At 42.8% G+C, this 20,451-nt stretch overlaps 1 protein-coding gene across 3 annotated transcripts; it reads left to right on the forward strand.

Annotated features, from left to right (window-relative positions):
* The first annotated feature begins 241 nt into the window (after positions 1–241).
* rtn3 (reticulon 3) lies at positions 242–18,987 on the forward strand. Of its 3 annotated transcripts, XM_072687921.1 has the most exons (9): positions 242–547; positions 5,433–5,480; positions 8,066–10,783; positions 14,318–14,525; positions 15,418–15,556; positions 16,619–16,688; positions 17,350–17,396; positions 17,771–17,829; positions 18,015–18,987. In XM_072687921.1, the coding sequence occupies exons 1-9, from the start codon at positions 454–456 to the stop codon at positions 18,061–18,063; spliced, it is 3,432 nt and encodes a 1,143-aa protein (XP_072544022.1). In that variant the 5' UTR covers positions 242–453; the 3' UTR covers positions 18,064–18,987. The 3 variants fall into 3 exon arrangements, with proteins under 3 accessions (XP_072544022.1, XP_072544023.1, XP_072544024.1); XM_072687922.1 differs by lacking the exon at positions 8,066–10,783; XM_072687923.1 differs by lacking the exons at positions 5,433–5,480; positions 8,066–10,783.
* The last annotated feature ends 1,464 nt before the right edge of the window (positions 18,988–20,451 follow it).

Genomic DNA, 20,451 nt, shown 5'->3' on the forward strand with positions numbered 1-20,451 from the left:
ACAGCACTAGCTAGCTAAATCAAGAGAGTCGATAGTAGCATACAGGCAGAGATGGGCGCAGGTTTCCAGGCCTGTATGGTCAATGATGTAGCTAGAATTTGCCTGGGAGTGAGTGTCCCACACTGCCCCTTTAAGCACAGCAGCGACCTCTCACCCTAATAAACCGAGCTCTCTCTCTCTATCTCTCTCTCTATATCTCTCTCTCTCTCTCTCTCTCTCTCTCTCTCTCTCTCTCTCTGAAGCTGTACCCGCCCTATTTCACTGCCACCACCTCCCATCCTCCCCACACCACATTCGAGAGGCTTCACCTGTGTACTTCTCTCTCTCTCAGCTTCAGCCCAGCTTTAGGGACATACTGTGGTGAGGTCGGACAGTTCAGACACAAGACGGAGAGCTTTCCTTGAGTCGTAGCTGCACCCCGAATCGCAGAGCCCAGCGAGTAACACCAGAAAAATGGCAGATCCCATGACACAGTCCTCTCAGATCTCGTCGTCGCAAGGACTAAACGATGGACACCCTGCAACGTCCAAAGACTCAAAGTTTTCCGGTAAGATGCGTTAAATGAAGCGACCTCCACTGTAATGTCTCGGTTTGTAAACCCGCTGATCTGCTCTGGGCATCTAGCTAGTCAAACTGAACCAACTTAGTGGAATTTTCCGTTCCACCTTAAGTAGCGCAGCCGTTACCGCGGCAGCCCCGTCCCTCCGCCCGTGCGCCGTAACGCAACTGCCGAGCCTTTTAAGGTGGAACTGGAAATCCCGATAACAACAACAAGACTGTCTAACTGTAACCTATCAGAGGTAGAAGTTTCGCTGTGTAAAATAACATGTGACTCAGATTATTTCCCAGGACGGTCATTTTGACTGATCTCTATAAAATTAACCACATCATACGAGTTTTATTTCCACAGCCTGGCTCACGAAAACGGAGGAGCTCTCTCCGGTGCGTAGTGGTGCATTAGCCTATTTAGACTTCGGCTCACTGGCTTTTCAAGACCCAGTAAACGACTCTCTGAAGGGTGACGTCCTCCATAGCTGTGACCTAACTTTTAATTTTAGGACCAAGCTACAGAGAGCTGTAGAGGCAGGTTTTCGTGAGCCCGCTGGGGGCGTGTGGAAATGGCCGTGCTGCGGCTCCGCTGTGATCTGCAGTGCAGTGCTGAAGCAGGACCGCCGATCAGCAGCTCTTAAAGGCGCGGGTGTGTTTTTCTCCCCACTTGGCCCAACGCTGTAGAAATGGTAAACAGACGGTCCGCATGAACTGAGCACACTACATAGCCCGGACGTTCTCCGTTTACAGATGTTTATTAAAAAATTAAATGATGGTTTTCGTGCACTTTAATGAACACTAGGCCGTGGACTGCAGCAGCTCGGTGCTCGTTGAGGAAACAGGAGCGTGGCATCGACTACAGAGTGAAGGCTCCTGGTTCAGTGCCATGCTAGCCTGTTCAGTTCGCCATCATAGACAGAGCACTTGTGGCCTCGTTTAAAGCTCAGGATCTCAGGACATGGAGTAAAGTGGTTTAACAACAGATATGCTTCAGATATGATCTTCAAATCGTATGTTTTTCCATATCTGTAAGCTGTCTGTATCCAGAGATAACGCAGCTCTCTATTGTTTTGCTGGCTATAATGAAGAGGCTGTGTTATGGGCGTTCATAGAGGTGGAAATGGCTTTTTTTTATTGTTATTATTTATTTATTTATTTATTTAAACATACCCAAAGATTTATCAAATGTAGAAATTTGGACTGTCAAAAAGAAATTCTGCCTTTATTTGCAAATGTAGAAAATAAACAAAATGCAGTTATTTCAGCAACACAATACATCATACAACATTCAGTTTTTCTTCAGTTCAGTGAATACACACACACACACACACACACACACACACTCAATTATCCACAATACCGATATGCTTCTGACACCATTGTGTATCCCTACTTACAGTATAGCAATGGGGCAACGCTGAACCAGATGGCCAGGCTAACCTTTCCTTATCACCAAAACCCCTCTGTCAAAACATGTTATAGGAACAAAAGGCACAACAAACACAGCAGAATCTGCAGTGTAGTAATACATTTAGATGTTTTCTCATATAGTAATAATTATTGCGCCTCTTCTCTGCAGTGAATGACTCCTATTGTGTTTAATTTTTGATGAGAGTTTGGATCATCTAAGGTATTGTGCACAAGGGTAAGCATTAAAACGGCTTTTTTTTCAATGATCAGTGTGAGGTATAAAGCCAACAGGAAACAATATCCATAAATTCAATTCTGTGATATTGTTTTAGGTTCTTTGTCTCTCTCTTTCTTTCTTTAAGGCTGCTTACACCTTGCATTAACATGCATTTCTTATCCGGATAGTATCTGGATCAACTTTGGCTGGGTTCTGTTCACACCTTTCACCAAAAAGCATCCCAAGTGTGATCAGATGTCAACATGTACATCATTTCCATTTTACTTCTTGTAACTGACTGTAAACATTACCTCCCATATATGCTGTCAGGCCTCAGAAATGAGTTTAAAACAGGCAGCAAATTGTCTGGATCGCTGGAACAGAAGGTTGTATCTTTCAGCTGCTGTGATTTCTGCAGTGCTCTGCGCCACGACTGTCCAGAAGACTTTTTGTACACAACAGAGATGTCAATACTGGTGGGAAAGAGTTGTGTCTGGTTTCACTGAAACAGAATACCAGTCATTACTTCATGTATTGCGTCAGATATTCGATGTATTTGATGCCTGCACCTTCCCCCAAATTGATTTCCAGAAAAACAACAGCCTTGCATTCAGCCATAGAGGCGGATAAAGAGCTGCGGGAACAGTGTGGTGCTTTGCAACAGGCCCAAGATACAGCACCTTGTCCCACCTTTTTTAGTATTAGCAATGCAGCTGAGCTGCGTATTTAGGAGGTGTGTTTCAGCGCATCCTAGGTGTGTTTCCACCTGTTTCTTCAGGTGAAGAGGTGAAATCTGAACATGATTCGATCACTGAAAACCTGTTTCTGCAAGGTGTACACAGCGTCTCCATCAAAGCCAAACGTAATTGCTAAAATCAGAACATTGATAGGGGCAGCTCTAGTGGCTTAGAGAGAGGCTGGGTTTCATTATTTGGTTGACCGGGATAGAGCTGCAGTTCCTGGCATGACACCAGCACCACACGCAGGACTCTGACACTGCCCCAGCTAAGGCAAAACCAGGCACTTCTTAGGCTTGGTGTGACCTGGGGTCACTACTCTAGCATGTCTGTAATATGACTCACCTTTGTCCTAGCAAGACATGGGGTACTGGAATGCGCTAGGACCATTTCATTTGGAAGTATTTGTACCCTAGAGTACAGATATGGTCAGATGGTCTGAAGAGCTTGAGGAGTCTCTTCTCATTATAATACTTTATCTACAGGCCTATTACGTTAGCTGTGTATAGGAGTCTCAGGCCCCGAATCTGGGACATTTGAAAGGGTTGTTCTTTGAACATGCCGCAGAATTACATTTTACAGGTTGCATGACAGAGTAGGACTAAAGACACTGGCTAGCACTTTTGAAACGAGACCTTCCAAAAGCAATGGCTCCCCGACATACTACAAGGACCCTCTTTTGATATGGTGATGGTGGTTACCATGTCCAGAATACATGCAACTGCTTACTGATAGCTAGCTAACTGGATGACCCATCTTCACAGACTGCTGGCAGCTAAGTGGCCATGAGATCTTCCAGACTGATTGTCTCGTTTGTCTGATGATGAGCTTGATTTACACTGCGAAATGTGTATTTAGGAAGCAACCTCTTTTCTCATTGGGCTCTAGGTATCATGTGATCTGCAGAACAAACGCTTTGTCGTCTGTCAGTATCAGATCAGTGGCTATGTAAATGAGAGGAGAAGTTGTTGAGCTTCAGAAATCAGGCAGAGGCTGTAAAAATAAATAACAGGTTTAAGACGATCTGAGCTGTAATTTAAACAATTTGGAGGTTTGAGAGGCAAGCCTTTCCCCAAGGATCATGGTTTGGTAGTTGTTGGAGTTGTGCTGTTGCATCCTGGCATCTCCAAAGTTGTTAAAACAGCAAATTCCATGATACATTTTTTGGTAAGCTTTTCAAAAACAAAATTGGTGATAAACTGCAAACATTAGCAGTTCAATTTTTGCTAAGTCACAGGAAGTCTGAACTGTGAATCCTTGCTGTGAGGTGTGTTGATTGGCTTCTGGTATAGTGGGACTGTGTTTCATCCAAAGGCCATTGGAGTCTTTTTGGTGATATGTGACATTAATGATTTGTTCAAATACTGGAACCTTCTCAGCAAAAATCTAGCTGCTTCTTCCAGAAGCTGATGACCCACTGGGTCATTGTACGATCTTCCCACGGGAAAGTGATTGAAAGCATCCTAACGAAACCATACAAAAATTGCTCACTGACCGCTGAATGAAGCTTTTTCAGTAGCCAACCCAGTCCTCTGGCATCAGAATCATTTGACAATCTATTGCTGTGATTTATTAGAAGCCTGTGTGCTGGATGAGTGATATTCGAGAGAATGCTTCCTGTGGTTCACGGGGTGTGTGCAGGTGAAACTGGAAAAGGGTGGTCCAAGGTGTGTCTTGTAGTGGAAGGCTCTTGAGCATCAAGCTTGGGCGAGGCAGGAATGCCGTGTGGCAGGTATGCTCACCTAAACTCAGGCAACTCACCTTGCCGTGGTCGGGACTCGGGTGTATAATGATTGCTCTGTGGCCAGAATGCCCTGCTGTTGCACGACCAGTACTCTGTTCTCTTCAGTTATGATTGCTGCGTTACTTGACTAACCTGCTCCCTCCAGAACTTCACCCACAGCTCTTCACCTCTGGCACGCCTCGTTCTGTTTGAGGTTGCCATGACCGAGTGCTTTAAAAAGTGTGTCGGTGCTGCTTCAGTTTGGGATTTGGCTAAACCGTGAAATGGAGGCCCACCATTAAAGCATAAGTTTGTGAAGTGTGGTTAGAAAATGGATTCCCTAAATGGATTGCATAACTCCTGCCCGTGGTGCACAGTGTGGGAGCTTGTTTGGGGTCAGATGTCGGAAACTATGGGAGGAATGATTTGAAGGGTATGTGGGGGGAATTTATCCACAATGGATAATGTGTGGCGGAATCTTTAAGAATGTTATCTAGGAATGCCGAAGCCGAAACAGGGTGGCTGTGTCACTAATTAGATGTGTTGTACCTCTAATGTAAAGTGCGTTCAATGAACCTTCCTGTAGTTGCGGTAACTGTTGGCTTGAACTAAGGGATGAACTCCTTGCTAATAATTTTGAGTAAAGATTCCTAGTCAAGCAATGTCACCTCAAGAGACAGGTAAGAGGTTCTCCTAGTGGACGCTGCTTTGGTATCTTCCATTTTCAATTTGTAGAGTATAAGAAAGATATTGAGACTATTTACTTCTCATTCTTCTGTCCTTTTTATTTTTTCAGATTCCTTTTTTTCCTCTTCGCCTGTATCTCTCATTCAGTCTCCTCAAGGCAAGTGTATAGTTCTCTTATGCTGCTCGCCTGCTTTTCTACCCTTTTAACGCTCTCTCCTTTTTATCTTCTCCTTCTGTCCCATCTCTACAACGTAGTATGCCATCTCTTGCTCAGCTGCTGCTATGATCCTCTCAATCCCTCTCTCTAGTGCCCCTCTCCTCCTTATACCAGATTAGGTACTCAAAGAGAACTATTTTGGATAGACTGCGAGCTCCGGGACAGGAATGTCACAGATGAAGCTACAGATCCTTTCACACGAGCGCTGGAACAGATTTCAGCCTCAGCCTCCAGTCGCTCATTTACATCTCTGTGAATCTGACCAAGTTCTCTCCTTCAGTCGGTATGCTTTTAGGTTGTACAGCGGATATTGATATTAAGCGACCATGGATATTAAATTTCACCCCCGCACGCCACCCAGTCACATGCTCTAGCCCAGACCCCCTTTCTGACAACCCCAGAGGCCCTGTAATACGACCCTCCCAGTTTCTAATGGTATCCCCCCCCCAGTAGTTATGCACTCTGGAATCCCAGCAGGTCAGTCAGGTCCCACCTGTTTTCAGCACCAACTGATGACTGGAGTCCTCCACCTATGCTTAACCACGCCTTCTGCACACTTGGTAGTCATATGACTTGCTCAGTAATCAATCGCAATAACCTGTAACTCTGAAAAAGCAGGTAAGACTTCTAGTTAAAGTAATCACAAAGTCGACACCCTTCAGCCTCCGACTGCCTGTTAAAGGTTTCACATGTGCTAGTTAGAAAAAGTGTTCCTTAAGTACTTGTTAGGGCAAAATCAAAGAAGTGCGCATGTTGTTTATATTTTGCAAGTCATCATTCCGTCTATACCCCCCAAGTCTTATCGTGATTGACAGACAGGAAAAGGTCGCCACAGATGATGGAAATCTGATCATCTGCAGTCTATCCCAGCTGCATGCATTATATAGGTCAGCTGTAGTGTGGGTCCACCATAATCCCAAGATTGCCACCTTATTTTAAGACAGCAGAGAAGTTCAAGTTCACTTTGTGTGAAGGCAGAATTCTAAAAATGGATCAGGTCGGTATCCCCAAGGAATCCTGTCCTTGATGTCCCTCGTCCTCCACCACTGGTTGTGTTTGGAGGTGCCTCCCCCAAGTCTTCATTGGTACTGCAGGTAGAGTGACACTGGGGAGGGATCGACCATGAGGATGCCTGCTCTGGGTTATTCCCCCCACCCGTGGCTGCGACTGCTGGCTCTTCACTTCTGCTTGTGCCTTAAGACATCTTGCATGCAATCTCTTACCTCAGAGTAAGGGAATTATTAATTGTTTTAATGTTTTTCATTGTTTTGTTTTTTTTGTTTTTGTCTTTTGTCTACTTTGCCATTTATTGTTAGTTACAGGATCATTTCAGTGGTAATGACAATGTCTAGACTAAAGAAGCAAGCACATCCACTGAGCAAGATGCTATGACCATCAAAAGTCTGCAATAACAATGCTGCATCTATTAGGTCCATAGTTAAAACCGCCACGTAAACTACAGTTCATTTCATCTTTGTTATTTTTGTTGTTGTTGCTGCAAGTCGTCTGGATTTGTTAATGTGGTTCCCAACTAACTCTCTTATGGTAATGGCAATAGGTGGTTAGAGATGCTTGTTTATGGGAGTCTAACTCCAAAGTAATTCTTGTTATTTACTTACTGCTGAACTTTTCTTTTTAATTTTTTTTTTACCTGATCTCTTTTAGAGAGGAATAGTCTAGGGGTATGGCATCCTCATTTAATCGAACTATCAGATCAGCAGACTGGAAATACGTCTAAAAGGCCATGTGCAGTTAGTCCGAATCTAAGCCTCCGATGGTTTGAGTACACAACTTTCATTTTAGAATAATCAGGGCCAGCAAGTTATTTAACTTTTTGTTTACTTTTGGTTTTTATAGACCATGTACTGCTTTTTTTTTTTTAATCTGACATGAAGTCTGTCAAGGCTTCATTATCCTTCAAGAAGTCTTAATTTCAGGCAAAGCAGCCAAAATGCACATTCATTTCTCTGAGGGAAGTCTGTGCTGTTTATTATGTTTTGTCCTTGAACTTCAGGGACATGGGACATATTTGAATCCTATATTGTTGAAGATGCAGCATTAATGAAAGGCATTCACATTATTTATTTATTTATATTTCACATAACTTGCAATTACTTAACTCCTCTGCATCATTTAGATACCTGAAAGGTAAAAGCACATTGTCTGACTGGCATGTCATCCATTAATTGTTTAAACCATGCAATGCATGATCGCTTCAGCTGCAACAAAATGGATGTTACCAAACATCCTTGGAATGCTGTTTAAAGTACTAGTCTAATTGCTGATTGCTAAAGTTTTTGGGGCCTGTCTTTGCGTCTGAAATAATGTACCTGGAAAGGCACATTTTCAAAGCATTTGTGTGGATGGATTTCATCAAATATGCCTTTCAAGGTAAACGGTTCGCATTCACCAGAGCTGCAAGTACGGCCCTCCGCTTTAGCAAATCTGTATTAATATAGAGTGTGCCTTGATTTTTGTTTCCTCCCTACCTCCTTCCCTCTTTCCCTCCTCTTTAATGGACACAGACAAAAGGGTGGTACTGGGCTCTGACAAGCCTTCAGAGGGTGTGGCCACCTCGCTTCGCTTTTCCTCCCAGCCAAGTTCTTTTTCTCCTATGACTTACGGTAATGAATCATCAGGACCACCTGGTGGGAACATAGATCGTAGTTTCCAGGAGAAAAGGGAGCTTTTTGAATCGTCCTCTGGATCCCAAAACCAGGACTCCTCCCCAGTAAAGGTGTCCCCCGTGTCTGAGCGAATCAAAGCATTGGAAGCTCTGGCTGCAAAGCAGAATGATTCTGATTGGAGCGAAGGAGGATTTCCTCATTTCCGAGAGCGCCATTATGAGAAGTCCCCTACAGAGATGCATGGTATCTCTTCCCGTTCATCCTTGAAGAAAAGGGCAACATCCACTGAACAGGATTCCCCAGAATCACCCTTCGAAATACTTGGCGATGTCCGACGAGGAAGCGACTTTGAGGATACTGCAGACTGGATGAGGGCTCACTTGCCGCCAGCTCCTGATTTCAGCACTGCCGAGTCTGACTTTGATGAAGTGCAAGAGTCTGCTATAATTCAAGAAAGCCCATCCAAGGAGCTCAAAGGCAAAGAAACGGATGCACCAGTTTCTGAATCATTTGTCGGCGTTCCTCATGAGTTTATGGATATGCCTTCTGAAGTGACCAAAAAAATGGATGAGGATGAAGGTGATCGTAAACAGCCCAAGCAAGACAGTGTTGAGGAGGAATCTGAATTTGATCTTAGATTTTTACCCACTGCCTATATGTGGGACAAACAAGAAAAATCTGACCCTGACGCACAATCTGGCTCGTCATGCCACCCTGAAACTCAGACCTCTGACAATCCTGCATCTCCTCCATGTCCTGCACCTCCTACTGACTTTGGATCTCCTTCCATGCCTTCTCCACCTCCTACTCCTCAGGAAGATTCAAGTGCAAAGCAGCAGTCTGCCTCCTTGGGTGGTGGTGGTGGTGGTGGTGGTGGTGCTGCTGGTGGTGCTGCTGCTGGGCCTGCCGAGATTCTTGAAGTTGACAGCTCTGGTGAATCTGACGATACGGTTATTGAGGATGTGAGTGGTGCCCTTCTGGGTGCCAGCACTGATGCTCCGGAATCTGGACCATGTATAGAGAAGTCAGCCCTTCCAGATGAACGCGGCAAGCTGGGCGTTCTGGTGCCCATCATTAATGTCATTGAGACAGAGGAGCAGAACATCCTCAGTGATGATGAGATGGAGCAGGAAGAGGAAAATGATGATGATAAATATGAGATCATGCAAGAGCCTGCAAGACCAGAATCCGTATCCTCTGAGAAATCTTCAGAGGTTTCTGAAGAAAAATCTGAAGTTGTTCTGAAAGGCGATGAAATTTCTTCACAAACTAACGTTGGAGATTTTGACGCAGATTATTCTCCAAAGCACAGCGTTGTCAAAGATGATGTTTGTGATGAGAGATCCGTCCAGACTTTCATTGACTCAAAGGAACCCGCTTCCGAAGAACCACAAAAGCAATCGGATGTGGCTCAGAATATCAATGAGCCCTTCAGAGAGTCTTACGTTAACAATGTAAAACCTGACAAAATGTCAGAGGTCACACCGGACCTTCCCCCCAATTATCAGGATTTGTCAAATGAGCTTGAGTCCAGTGACATAGATACATATCTGGACCACTATACCAGTCAGGAACTAGCTTTGAAAGACCAGCTAAGTTCAGGCATTTTTACTGAGAACGTTGGGGAATCAGTTGACTTAAAATCCAACTCTCACCAACTTGGTCAGAATAACACCGCGTTTACCCAGCAGTCAATTGAGGAAGCTGTTGTTGATGAATTTGATGAGGAACTTGATGAAACCAGGCAAAACCTTGATGTAGTGTCTGAACCTTCACCTGTTGTCTTTACCACTGAAGTTCTTGTTGAGTCTCTGCCTCCTCAAAATGAATCCCCTGTTCATGAATTAGATGGTCAACGTGTAGAGCTGGAGGACCAGAGCGTAGTACATGCACCAGGAGATTTTTCTGTAGTGGCGGAGGAAGATGACATCACTCCGGCCGTAGAGGAACTATCCTCTGTTCAAGAGAACTCTCCTGCTCCATTCCCCTCTTTCCATGATGATTCATCAAACAAGATCAGTGAGGTAATCTCTGATTTTGTGACCACTGATGTGGCCGAGGAATTAGTCATGACTAACGCCGAACATAACGATCTAGTCCAATGTGATGTTACAGACAGGCAGTCACCAGAAATCATAAGTGAGCCTGAGAAACCCGAGCCAGAAGGCCAGACTGAGACAGCAGCAACAGACAGCTTTGTGGAGTTCATGAGAGAGTGCTTGAAGTCGCGACAGGATGAGGAGCCTGAGGGTCTCGGTCTAGGACGCACTGGCAAGGATCCTGTGTCTGATGCTCCTTCTTCCCCTGCTATGATCATGGACCTGGAGCAGGAGCGTCTTACTATCAGTGCTCTCAAAGAGCTTGGGAGCAGCCAGGAAGATGAGGATGAACTAAGCATTTCTAACAAAACGACCCTGGTCTCTTCAAAGGAGGCTGCGCAACCTCTGTCTAAAGCAGAGTCTTCCATCGCCTCCCCTTCCACACCGCAGCGTTTTCCAAACGAGTATCAGCCTGAAGCTTCGTTAGCCAAAGAGGTAGAGGCAATCGACATTTGGGTGGCAGAGGCCTACCACCTCGCAGAGCATGTCTTGACAGCAATACTAACCCACGTGTCAGGTAACTTGCCTTTCCTTTGGGCTATCAGCCTGCTAACCTTGCACGCAAAGAAAGACCCAGCTTCAGACTCACTCTAGGCTTAGTCTTACCTTAAATCCAGTTTGGTTTCTGCGACACTATCAGCTTTAGTTGCATGTGTCTGAGAATTTGAACCGCTTTTTAAAGAGAGATGGTGTACTAGGTACTCTGCCACTAACAACAAGCAATATTTCTTATAATTTTTAACTTTTTTATTTGATTCTTTTTTTTTTTTTGTAAACAGTAAAGCTTCTATGTCATAAAAGATGATGAGTTTAGTCACAGGATTGCTGATTCCCACCAAATAGTCAAAAGAGCAAACATGCATCCAAACATGTCCCCTTGGTATCAGTTTGCACAACTCTAGGGGTTTGGCAGTAAAGTCTGTCCCGAGTGTTCGATTTCTGCAGCTCGATGCAGATTTTTCTGGCCCACTGCCTTTTCAGCAGAGGGCAATGGAAATTTAATTCCGGGTGAGCATGTCAATTTAAAGGAGCCATATCAGTTTTTTTTTCTTGACCCTCATTGTCACTATTAAGCAGAGCTGGAGGCCAAAAGACCCTGATATGGTGTGACATTGGGAAATTATGTCCCTTTACATGTAATCAAGTAAGCCTAATTTCGTGCCATAGCTGGCAGTGCTTTTTATGTTGTGCAGTTGGTATGATCTTGTTCAATGTGTATGAGGGTTTTAGCCCTGATTCTCAGTCTGGCTGAGTCTGTGCTGGTTGGCCTGCAGATTTTTCATATTTTTCATCAGTCAGAGTCGACAGTTGGAAAGAGAATTGAGCGATTATAATCGAGACTCCGATTATGAGCCTTTTGATATTAGTGAGAGACTCCGTCTGAAAGGCTCAAGTCAATAGCCAATTAAACCCAAGCAACTTTAGGCAGTTTCAGGACGTTCCTTAATTTAATTGAATTTAATTGAATTTTGATTCTGTTCCACCTTAAATGATGTAGCAGCTACATTCTGATGCTAGATACTGCAGCACCATTTAAGCTGGAATGGAAATTTGCATCAAAACCAACATCTGCCTTGTATGTATGTAACAACTCCCCTCCAACTACCTTTGCAGTCTGTACATACCAAGCTGACTCCATCTTCCCACCCACAACCTCAGTTAACCTTAACCTTAGGTTAATTTCTTTAATTTCTTAATTTTGGAGCAGTGCAAATGGTGGTGCGAAGCTATGTTTCCTAGCTAATGCAAGGCACACGTTTTGGGGTGGGGTTTGGTTCAGCTACAGGTTGAAGTTGTTTAGTGTGCGTTGGACATTTGTCATTTGCCAAAAGAAAGGTGTGAGGTACCCTGTCTGTTTATAATCTGCTATGCAATGTACCCAGGGTTTTATGGTTCTGGCGTACAGGATTTGTATTAGGTTTGGGTGATAAGGTACAAATTGTCGTTGTCCAATGAAAAGCATGTATCTCCAAAATGGTAACTTTACAGAAAATAAACATGTTCTTTTACTTTAAATGAAAGTTCATGCAAATAAGAGTTTATTCCAAGTGATTTAGAGCATTGGAACCAGAACCCTTTGTAGCATGTGGTTGCATCCTAGTGGAAATGACATGCTATGCATGACACAAAATCTCACCTTAGAATGACAAAATGTAACAAACCTGAAAATACATGCATTGTTGCATTGTTATTAGTAGGTTTGAACATTGGCAGGTTTATTTATATCTCCCTGATATCATTTTAATAGAATTATGTTATTAAAATCAGTCCAAAGACCATGTTACCATATGTCGAACATTATTCTGCCTGTTATTGGATCACTTATAAACTCAACTTGCTACTACTGAGAAGGTTGGTTGTGATGGATCTCTAGAATAGCTTTATCCTGTACATGTTCACTGTAGATCAGTGCCTAATCTAAAAGCCTTATTGGCAAATGACTGGGAAAATCACTTGCTTTTATGCAGCTAATATTGTTATTATATATATTTATAACATAAAAATTACACACAATTACATACAGTGTGTGTGCGACTGTGCCTTTAAGCGGCGAGCAGTGCCAGAACTGAAAAGAGGCCACTGCGGCTCGGCTACCGCTGGGACGTGCTGCTGTTTCTGGGGCCGCTAAAGCAAGAGAGGGAGGGAGGGAGTGAACGAGTGATAATAAACGAGCACTCAGTCCAGGCTGCCTCCCTCTGGGCACTGGCAAAGCATGCTGGGAGGGACTCAGACCCCTGCAGTGAGCGAGCAGGAAACCCCACGCCTGCATTCGTTGTTGGCCCCAAAGCATCTGAAATGGAGAGGTGAAAACAATGGCGTGCTTTCTAAGGCTCTGAATCGTTGGCCTTGCACCATTGTGCCGCAGTTATGTCATGATGAGCGTTCTTGTAAACACTTTTTTTTTTTTTTTTTTTTGGTCTTTTATGTCATTTGTTTAAACACAATTGTTTATCTATAGTAAAATGTTGATTCTTTGTTTTTTTTTTTATTGTGTTTATTATTAGCAGGGAGGTACAAGTAAGGGAACCTGCTGGAAATGCTTTATCCTTAATTGAGATTAGCTCCACACTGTTTGCAATTTTTGAGATGCAACAAACAGATCATAATTTCTTCTTTGTTAAAATGGAGTACTAAATGCACTTTCCCCAATCATGAATAAGTAACGTTTAGGTACAGCACCTAATGCTGTAAACACACCGTTACCTCAATACAGTCTTTGTTCTTAAAGCCCTGGAGAATCTACTCAGGCATTCATGGCAGAGATGCTTCCTGTTTCATTAGATTAATATATGTGAAGAGATAGGACAGAGAAAGTGACACTGAATGCAGTGGGTGAGCTTGCACGAGTTCTAGCGTTGTAGTGCCCATCCCCTCACATGCCCGTGGAGGAGGTTTCTAGAACAGGAACCAGGAGGGTAGCGTTTTAATGTTGAGAGCCAGTTCCAGCCGGCTTTTCCTGTGGTGGAACACTTGGTCCTTCTGGGTTGCAACACTGGGAGAAAAGTTTGAGACACTCCAGTCGTTGAGCTCGCTCGGAGCGTTGTGATCGTCCATAAACCAGTCCCTTCAGTGAGTATGTATGCATCTCTGCGATGGTGGAGCACACATACTAAATGCCCAAGGCATTTCTCCACGTGGAGGCTGCTGTTTACATAAGGCTTCTTTAAAAGGTTTCTTTCATGCTGCAGTGGAGGCTGCTTAGAAACCCCTGTACTGGATTACATAACAGGGCTATATAGGAAATGGCTCTGTTCATTGTTTTTACAGATTTAAAACCAAGTTAAAACCAAGTAGAAACTATATGTCCCTGCCAACAAATGGGCTCCATAGTGCGAAGAACGTGCAGTACTGGTTTAGTGTGGGCAAGCATATGCAGGAGAATTTGAAAGGGAGCAAATGTGAATCATTGCAGATATTAATTGTGTTGTTTTGTATCTCACTCCTCCTCTCTCTTCCCCCCCCCCCCCCCCCTTTTCACTCACACCATACCGCCTCACTGCATATGCACACACACCACACCATGCACACACATACACTCTCTCTTTTGCAGTACATGACTTGGTGCACTGGCGGGACCCGAAGAAGACGGGCGTGGTTTTCGGCACCTCCCTGCTGCTGTTGCTGTCTCTGGCAGCTTTCAGCGTGATCAGCGTCATCTCCTACCTGCTCCTGGCTCTGCTCTGCGTCACCATCACCTTCCGCATTTACAAGTCGGTCATCCAGGCCGTGCAGAAATCCAGTGAGGGACACCCCTTCAAGTAAGCCATTGTGCACTGGGCTTGTGGGGTTTGTAGTGTTGAGAATAGTGTTGAGGAGTAATCCAGAAGTTCATTGTGAACCACGTTACTGGAGCTACCGCTGTACTGAGCAAAGCTTTACTTTTACACATTCCAAAACCAGGACATTACTGGGATGCTCTTACCGGTGACCTCATTCACAGCACATTTAACAGTGCTGGTATTTTACCAATGCATGACTGCATGACTTCCCTGGTAAACAGGACGCAGCGTCCTCAGGATCAAAGACAGACTGCTGCCTCAAGTGTGAATCATGTACAGAAATGCATAGATTTTCAATCTTCTTGCAGGAAAATTAAAGAACACTCTTCTGCAACGTTTTCCCTTGTTAAACTAACCTGTGAACATCTATTAAACATAACTGTCATGGAAATGTTCCACTTGACCAGGGGATGTATGTACTCTCCAGGTCATTACCTGGGCATTGTGCTTGGTCTTGTGCTGGTAAATTGAGTCTAAATATTTGCACGTTAAAATTGCCACAAAATTATAATAATATTTTGAATAATTGTGAAAAATCGAATGTCAAATTTGACCTGAAATCCACATTCCTAAATGTTTCCATTAGCAATTTTCTATTTTCCAGTCCCTTCTCATTTAATTACAGGTAAATGCTCAGGTAATAGTGCATACTATAATGCGCACACACTCTGTGCTGGTTAATATTCTGCAGTAGCGAGTATGTTTTACCCTCACGCTTGCTAACATTTCTAGTGGCCATTTTTTGTTGCGTATCTGCCTTAATGATGTGAGTAGGGAAGAGCGGAGGGATGAATTGAGGGTGCGTCTGCCTCCATTAAGTGTGTGGGGATATTGCTGCTGGGCTAATTGGGTTGACCCGTGCTTGTGGCAGGTCTCTGATGGAGAAGGATGTCAGCGTGCCTCCTGAGACGTTCCGCAAGCACGTGGACGTGTGTCTGACCTACATCAACTGCGCACTCAAGCAGATGAGCCGCCTGTTCCTGGTCGAGGACTTGGTGGATTCCCTCAAGGTTGGTACATTATCCATTAGCATAAGGCCTGGCATGCCATGACCCCTCATGACTTGTGTGCGCATTTGCGGAAGACATTTATTGACTGCAGTCCGACTTTAACACACATGTCCAAGTAGAGTCATTTGTAACTGAACGTACATGATATATTGGTAATTCAAAGGAAATCGAATCAGGTTTATTGTCACATTAACATTAAGAAGGGTGTAAAGGGGAGTGAAAAAATAAAAATACACAGTATATACACTAACTTAAACTATACATACATTATTGCACAGATTCCATTTACATGTTTATTATTAAATGTGATTTATCATTTACCAATTTATTAATTATTTAATTATGTTCTATATTAGTCATAGTTCAACCAATTAAGCACCCTATTTTTAGCTCGTACAGGAACTGATGCACATGTAGTCACTAGAGCTGGCTGTTTTCATTCTAGCCAACCTGCCAGGATGGGGAAATCACAGCATAGTGAATACAACTACTGCTCTATTAACAAGAAAGTCCCAAGACCGATGGCTTGTAGTCAATATTGCATTCATTTATCATTGTTAAGTTGCTTGCTTACTCTAAACTATTTAGATAAAAATATGTAAGAAACTAAAAGAAGTGCATATAAGACATATAGTCAGCCATATTATAAAGTGCAAAACAAAAAGATCAGTTAGCCTATTTCACACGCATGACAGGGGGAGATGATGCATTCAGAGGAAATAGAACAGAGATTAAAGAGATAGATGACTGACCCAGAACATACTGACCCCCACAAACAAAGGCTCCTTATGTTGTACGTTTTATGTACTGTAGAGCTGTTCAAGCCAAATGATCACACACTGCTTAAATCCCTTAAGATCTAAAGGCACTCTTCAGTTCCTCATTCTCCTCATAAATACCATACGTTGTTTTGTAATTGGTACTGGATAGTTAATAGCTGATTCCTATTTTTCAATTTTCGACATGTTCTTAATAATAAACATATAATTAAAGGAGCACATTATGGCAGTTGGTTAGCTCTGCATGGTCATTGTATGAACATTTTTCGCCATTTCATTACAGCTGGCAGTGGTCATGTGGTTGATGACATACGTGGGTGCCGTCTTCAATGGCATCACAATCCTCATTCTTGGTAAGCTCTGACATAGCTGATTCCTTTGCCTTAACACTGATATTTACTGCTTTTCTCAGAACCACTGTACTTTCACTTCAGGTGAAGCTATCAGAAAGAAATTGAGTACAGTCTTATGCAAAGTTTGGGCACCATTGGCCAAATTACACATTTTCTTTCTTTCTTTCTTTCTTTCTTTCTGTATTTATTCATTCATTAATTTAGCCTTTATAGCTAATGAAACATTAACCACAATAATTTGAGCAAATCCGAATGCGCAGTTACTCTTTCATGTTAGTCTTTCATGAGGTCATAAAACTGAGCAACTGTCTAAAGCAGGGGAAGGCTATAAGAAAATGGCCATGCTTGTTTTTGCAGTGCGCAAGGATTTAGCAATTTAGCTCAAGTCAAGAAGGTGGTGCACCGTTCCACTGTGCAGCATTGCTTTCCCAACCATAATCATTGAAGTATGAATTTTAGAAAGTGCTGTGTACTAATAAAATCAGTAAGGTGTCCGAGCATTTTTTTGTTTCCTTTGGAAAAACAAACAAACAAAAAAATTAGTGTATCTGGTTAATATATCTGGTTGGACTAGGTGTGCCCCAACATTTGTTTACTGTTGTATCACCGTGTTCTGATCATCCCGAGCTGTGTTCAGTTCAGTTTTCTTCTTGCTTTTCAGTGGACATCCTTACCTTCACTGTACCGCCTTTGTATGAGAAGAACAAGGTGAGTCCATGAGAAATATTGTTCATTAAATATGCTCTATAGGGAGATCACAAATGTGTACAAATGTGTACAAATGTGCATTATGCAAGACTAGTCTCTGATTTAGATACAAAAACGATAGAAAAATGTGGTCTCCTCCAGGTCCGTGTACTGATATAGCTGTCACTTTAACTCCCATCTGGCAGAAATATGCCGTGGCCTCGAAACCATGATAACCCACTTTATTTAGCTTTTCCACTGTTGTGAACGGATATGAAGGCCCGCAGCCACGCTACACTGTGACTTCTGTGTACATCTGTGATAAATTAGACATTATCTTTGGTAGCTTTTTTGTTTTATATTTAACTTTCTTTATTTATTTATTTTCTCTGCAGACCCAGATAGACCACTACATTGAAATGGCACGCACTCAAATCAATGCTACAGTTGCCAAGTAAGTTTTTAATGTTCATTTATTTAGTAGATAGAATAGAATTTGGGTATGTGTGCCAGTATGTATGTAAAACAAGTGGGAGCAAAGCACAAATTAGATTAAAGGACTGCCACCTAATGGGCGATTTATAAATAGTGCTTCCATTTTTTAATTTCTCTTTTTTTTTTTTTTTTTCTTTTTATCAGGCTACAAGAGAAGCTCCCTGGAGCAGCGAAGCGCAGTAAAGCGGAATGATCCATCTCTCGGATCCCTTCATGGCCACCCCATTGCCTCCACCCCTCCCTGCATCCTCTCTCTTCTTCCCTCCTATCCTCTGATCCTTCAGTTTAATCTCACCCCACCTCCCCCCTCCCCTCCCGTCCCCTTCCAAATACATCTCAACCAACCATCTGCACTGAACCAGCTAGTCTCTTAAGATCTCTGAAGCTTCTCGATATTCAATGTTAACTCCGCAGCTTAACTATGAGCATTAGGGAAGATGCGTGGGGCTCCAGAGGCTGGTGACTCAAACACAGGAAGTGATGTAATACTGCAACTGGATGCCCATATATGGCGCCCCTCTTTGGGCAGGGTGTGTGAACTAGACTGAATCTTTGACCTGGTTTTCAGAGTATCCGCAGGCGCTGTTCTATTATTAAAGCGATATATATGAATATATATATATAAGAAGGGTGGGGATTGGGGGGTTGACTCGGAAGCTAATGTCCGTACTTAAAGGAACGTACACACAGAACAACACGCAAACTGTAGGAAGTAAAAGGAGAACTAGTCTGCTCTTTCTCAATTCTGGTTGCGTAGCTCTTTTTGCCCTTTTCTTTCCCCCCTGACTCCCCATACTACACCCTCCACCCCGCCCCCCCTCTCTGTCACCTTAAAATACTTGCTCATGTATTATGAAACTGCAATGCACTGATTGTTACTAGTCTCTCACTCACACACACATACACACAGAGATCGATTGATTGATTTTAGACGATTTGGTCTAGTTTGCTGTCCTGTCTGGGGTTCTTTTTTTTTGTTTGTTTGTTTGTTTGTTTGTTTGTTTTGCCGTTCCAATTTTTAATTGTGTATGTATATATAGTAAGATTACAAACAGGCTCTTTGCTGTGAAGAAGTAGTAAGCCTTGCTTTTTATATTTAAAAAAAAAAAAAAAGAAAGAAACCAACATCCTCTTGCGCCTCTTACTTGTCTCTTGCATCTGTCTGAGACTCTGATCTCCTGAGTTCACATGTAAATGTCCGTTCTTATTATTACTGTTCAGATTTTGATGATTATTAGGTCATATGTAGGATAGCTGCTCTTGACTCTCCAGTCTGGCATTGGCATCTTAAGTGAATATTATTATTATTATTATTATTATTATTATTACTTCATTTAAGGTTGAGTTATCTGTATAGAATCTTCAGAGCATCTGAATAGACAAGATGTTGGGAAAGACAATGTTGCTGAGACTGCAGAAGGAGCGTGATCGGTGTTGGCGGCTGGTGGGTGGAGGGAAGGTATCTCCCTGCTGATCTTGGACCTCTTGGCTTGTCTCTTAGCTCTAAGCTGATCCCTGGTCAGTGTTCGGAGACGCATTTCCAACACATTTTTTGTGATGCAAAGTGCTTTGATTTGGTGGATTGTAAGGTTCTTGTTCTTAATTTAAGGATGCAGAGCACATGTTGTTAAAAGCTGGTTTTCACTTGTGGTTTGTTACATGAGAAAGTGGGCAGACTTCATACAGTTGTCTGTAAGTATACACTGAAAGGGACTTTGAGGACTAAAAATGGATGCACTTAGCTTGCCACCCTGTGCGCATTTGGCGCTTGATTCTACCTGGCCTTGCTCTAGAACCATCTGGAAGCATTTGCGTGCATTTTTATGAAGCGCTAACATAGGCTTCGGTATATGTATACCTGTATTTATTGACGTACCAATGGCTTAACACAGTACCAGAGTTAAAACAGTAATACTACTACATAGATGTCTATCAACTGCTGAATGTTTCATTGTAATGTTTATAGAGCATTCCAGCTGACGCATGCAATCCTGTGTGTTCACAACGGAACTCATTTCAGCCTGAACTTGCCTCATGGGAAGTTTTTTCCCCCCATAAAGGGTCAAGTTTAACTTGGACTTTGATGGCCAAAACCAAACGCCAGGATTTTATTTTCTTTTTTGTGTGAGTGTGAGTGAGTGTTGCTCATCCCCTTGAAGCTCAACTGTAGTCAGGGTCCTGGATTTCTTTAGATTTTTTCTTTCATTTTCTTCTTTAACCACATTTGTTTTCTTCTATGCATGCACACAAGTGACACACTCAGACACGCTCACCAACATTTTTTGAAAGTATCCTTCGTTCATACCACTTGTGTCCTTGTGTTGCAGAACTAACATGCGTTATGTCAACTTGTGGATCGTAGGTGTGGTGGTGCTTGAAGAAATAGGATAAGCTCCAGCAGCTAGTTTGAACGTTTTATTCTTTCTTCTTGTTCCGACATTAAGTTAACAAACTACTACCTTTTTTTCTTGATTTTCTTTTTTTATTTAATTAATAGATCCAGACCTCTCTCTATGTAGACAGCTTCTGCTGTTTTTTTTGTTTCTTTTTGGTTTTGTTTTTTTCTCTCCCTTTAGTGTTT

The sequence above is a fragment of the Salminus brasiliensis genome, chromosome 9 (genome assembly GCF_030463535.1).
Source record: "Salminus brasiliensis chromosome 9, fSalBra1.hap2, whole genome shotgun sequence".
Taxonomy (NCBI): Eukaryota; Metazoa; Chordata; class Actinopteri; order Characiformes; family Bryconidae; genus Salminus; species Salminus brasiliensis.

Excerpts from the sequence above, each read along its gene's own strand:
- rtn3 (XM_072687921.1), top strand. The coding sequence starts at position 454 with ATGGCAGATCCCATGACACAGTCCTCTCAGATCTCGTCGTCGCAAGGA. Across the intron at positions 5,481-8,065 it reads TCTCATTCAGTCTCCTCAAG|ACAAAAGGGTGGTACTGGGC; the intron begins GCAAGTGTATAG and ends TAATGGACACAG. Across the intron at positions 17,397-17,770 it reads CTTTGTATGAGAAGAACAAG|ACCCAGATAGACCACTACAT; the intron begins GTGAGTCCATGA and ends TTTTCTCTGCAG.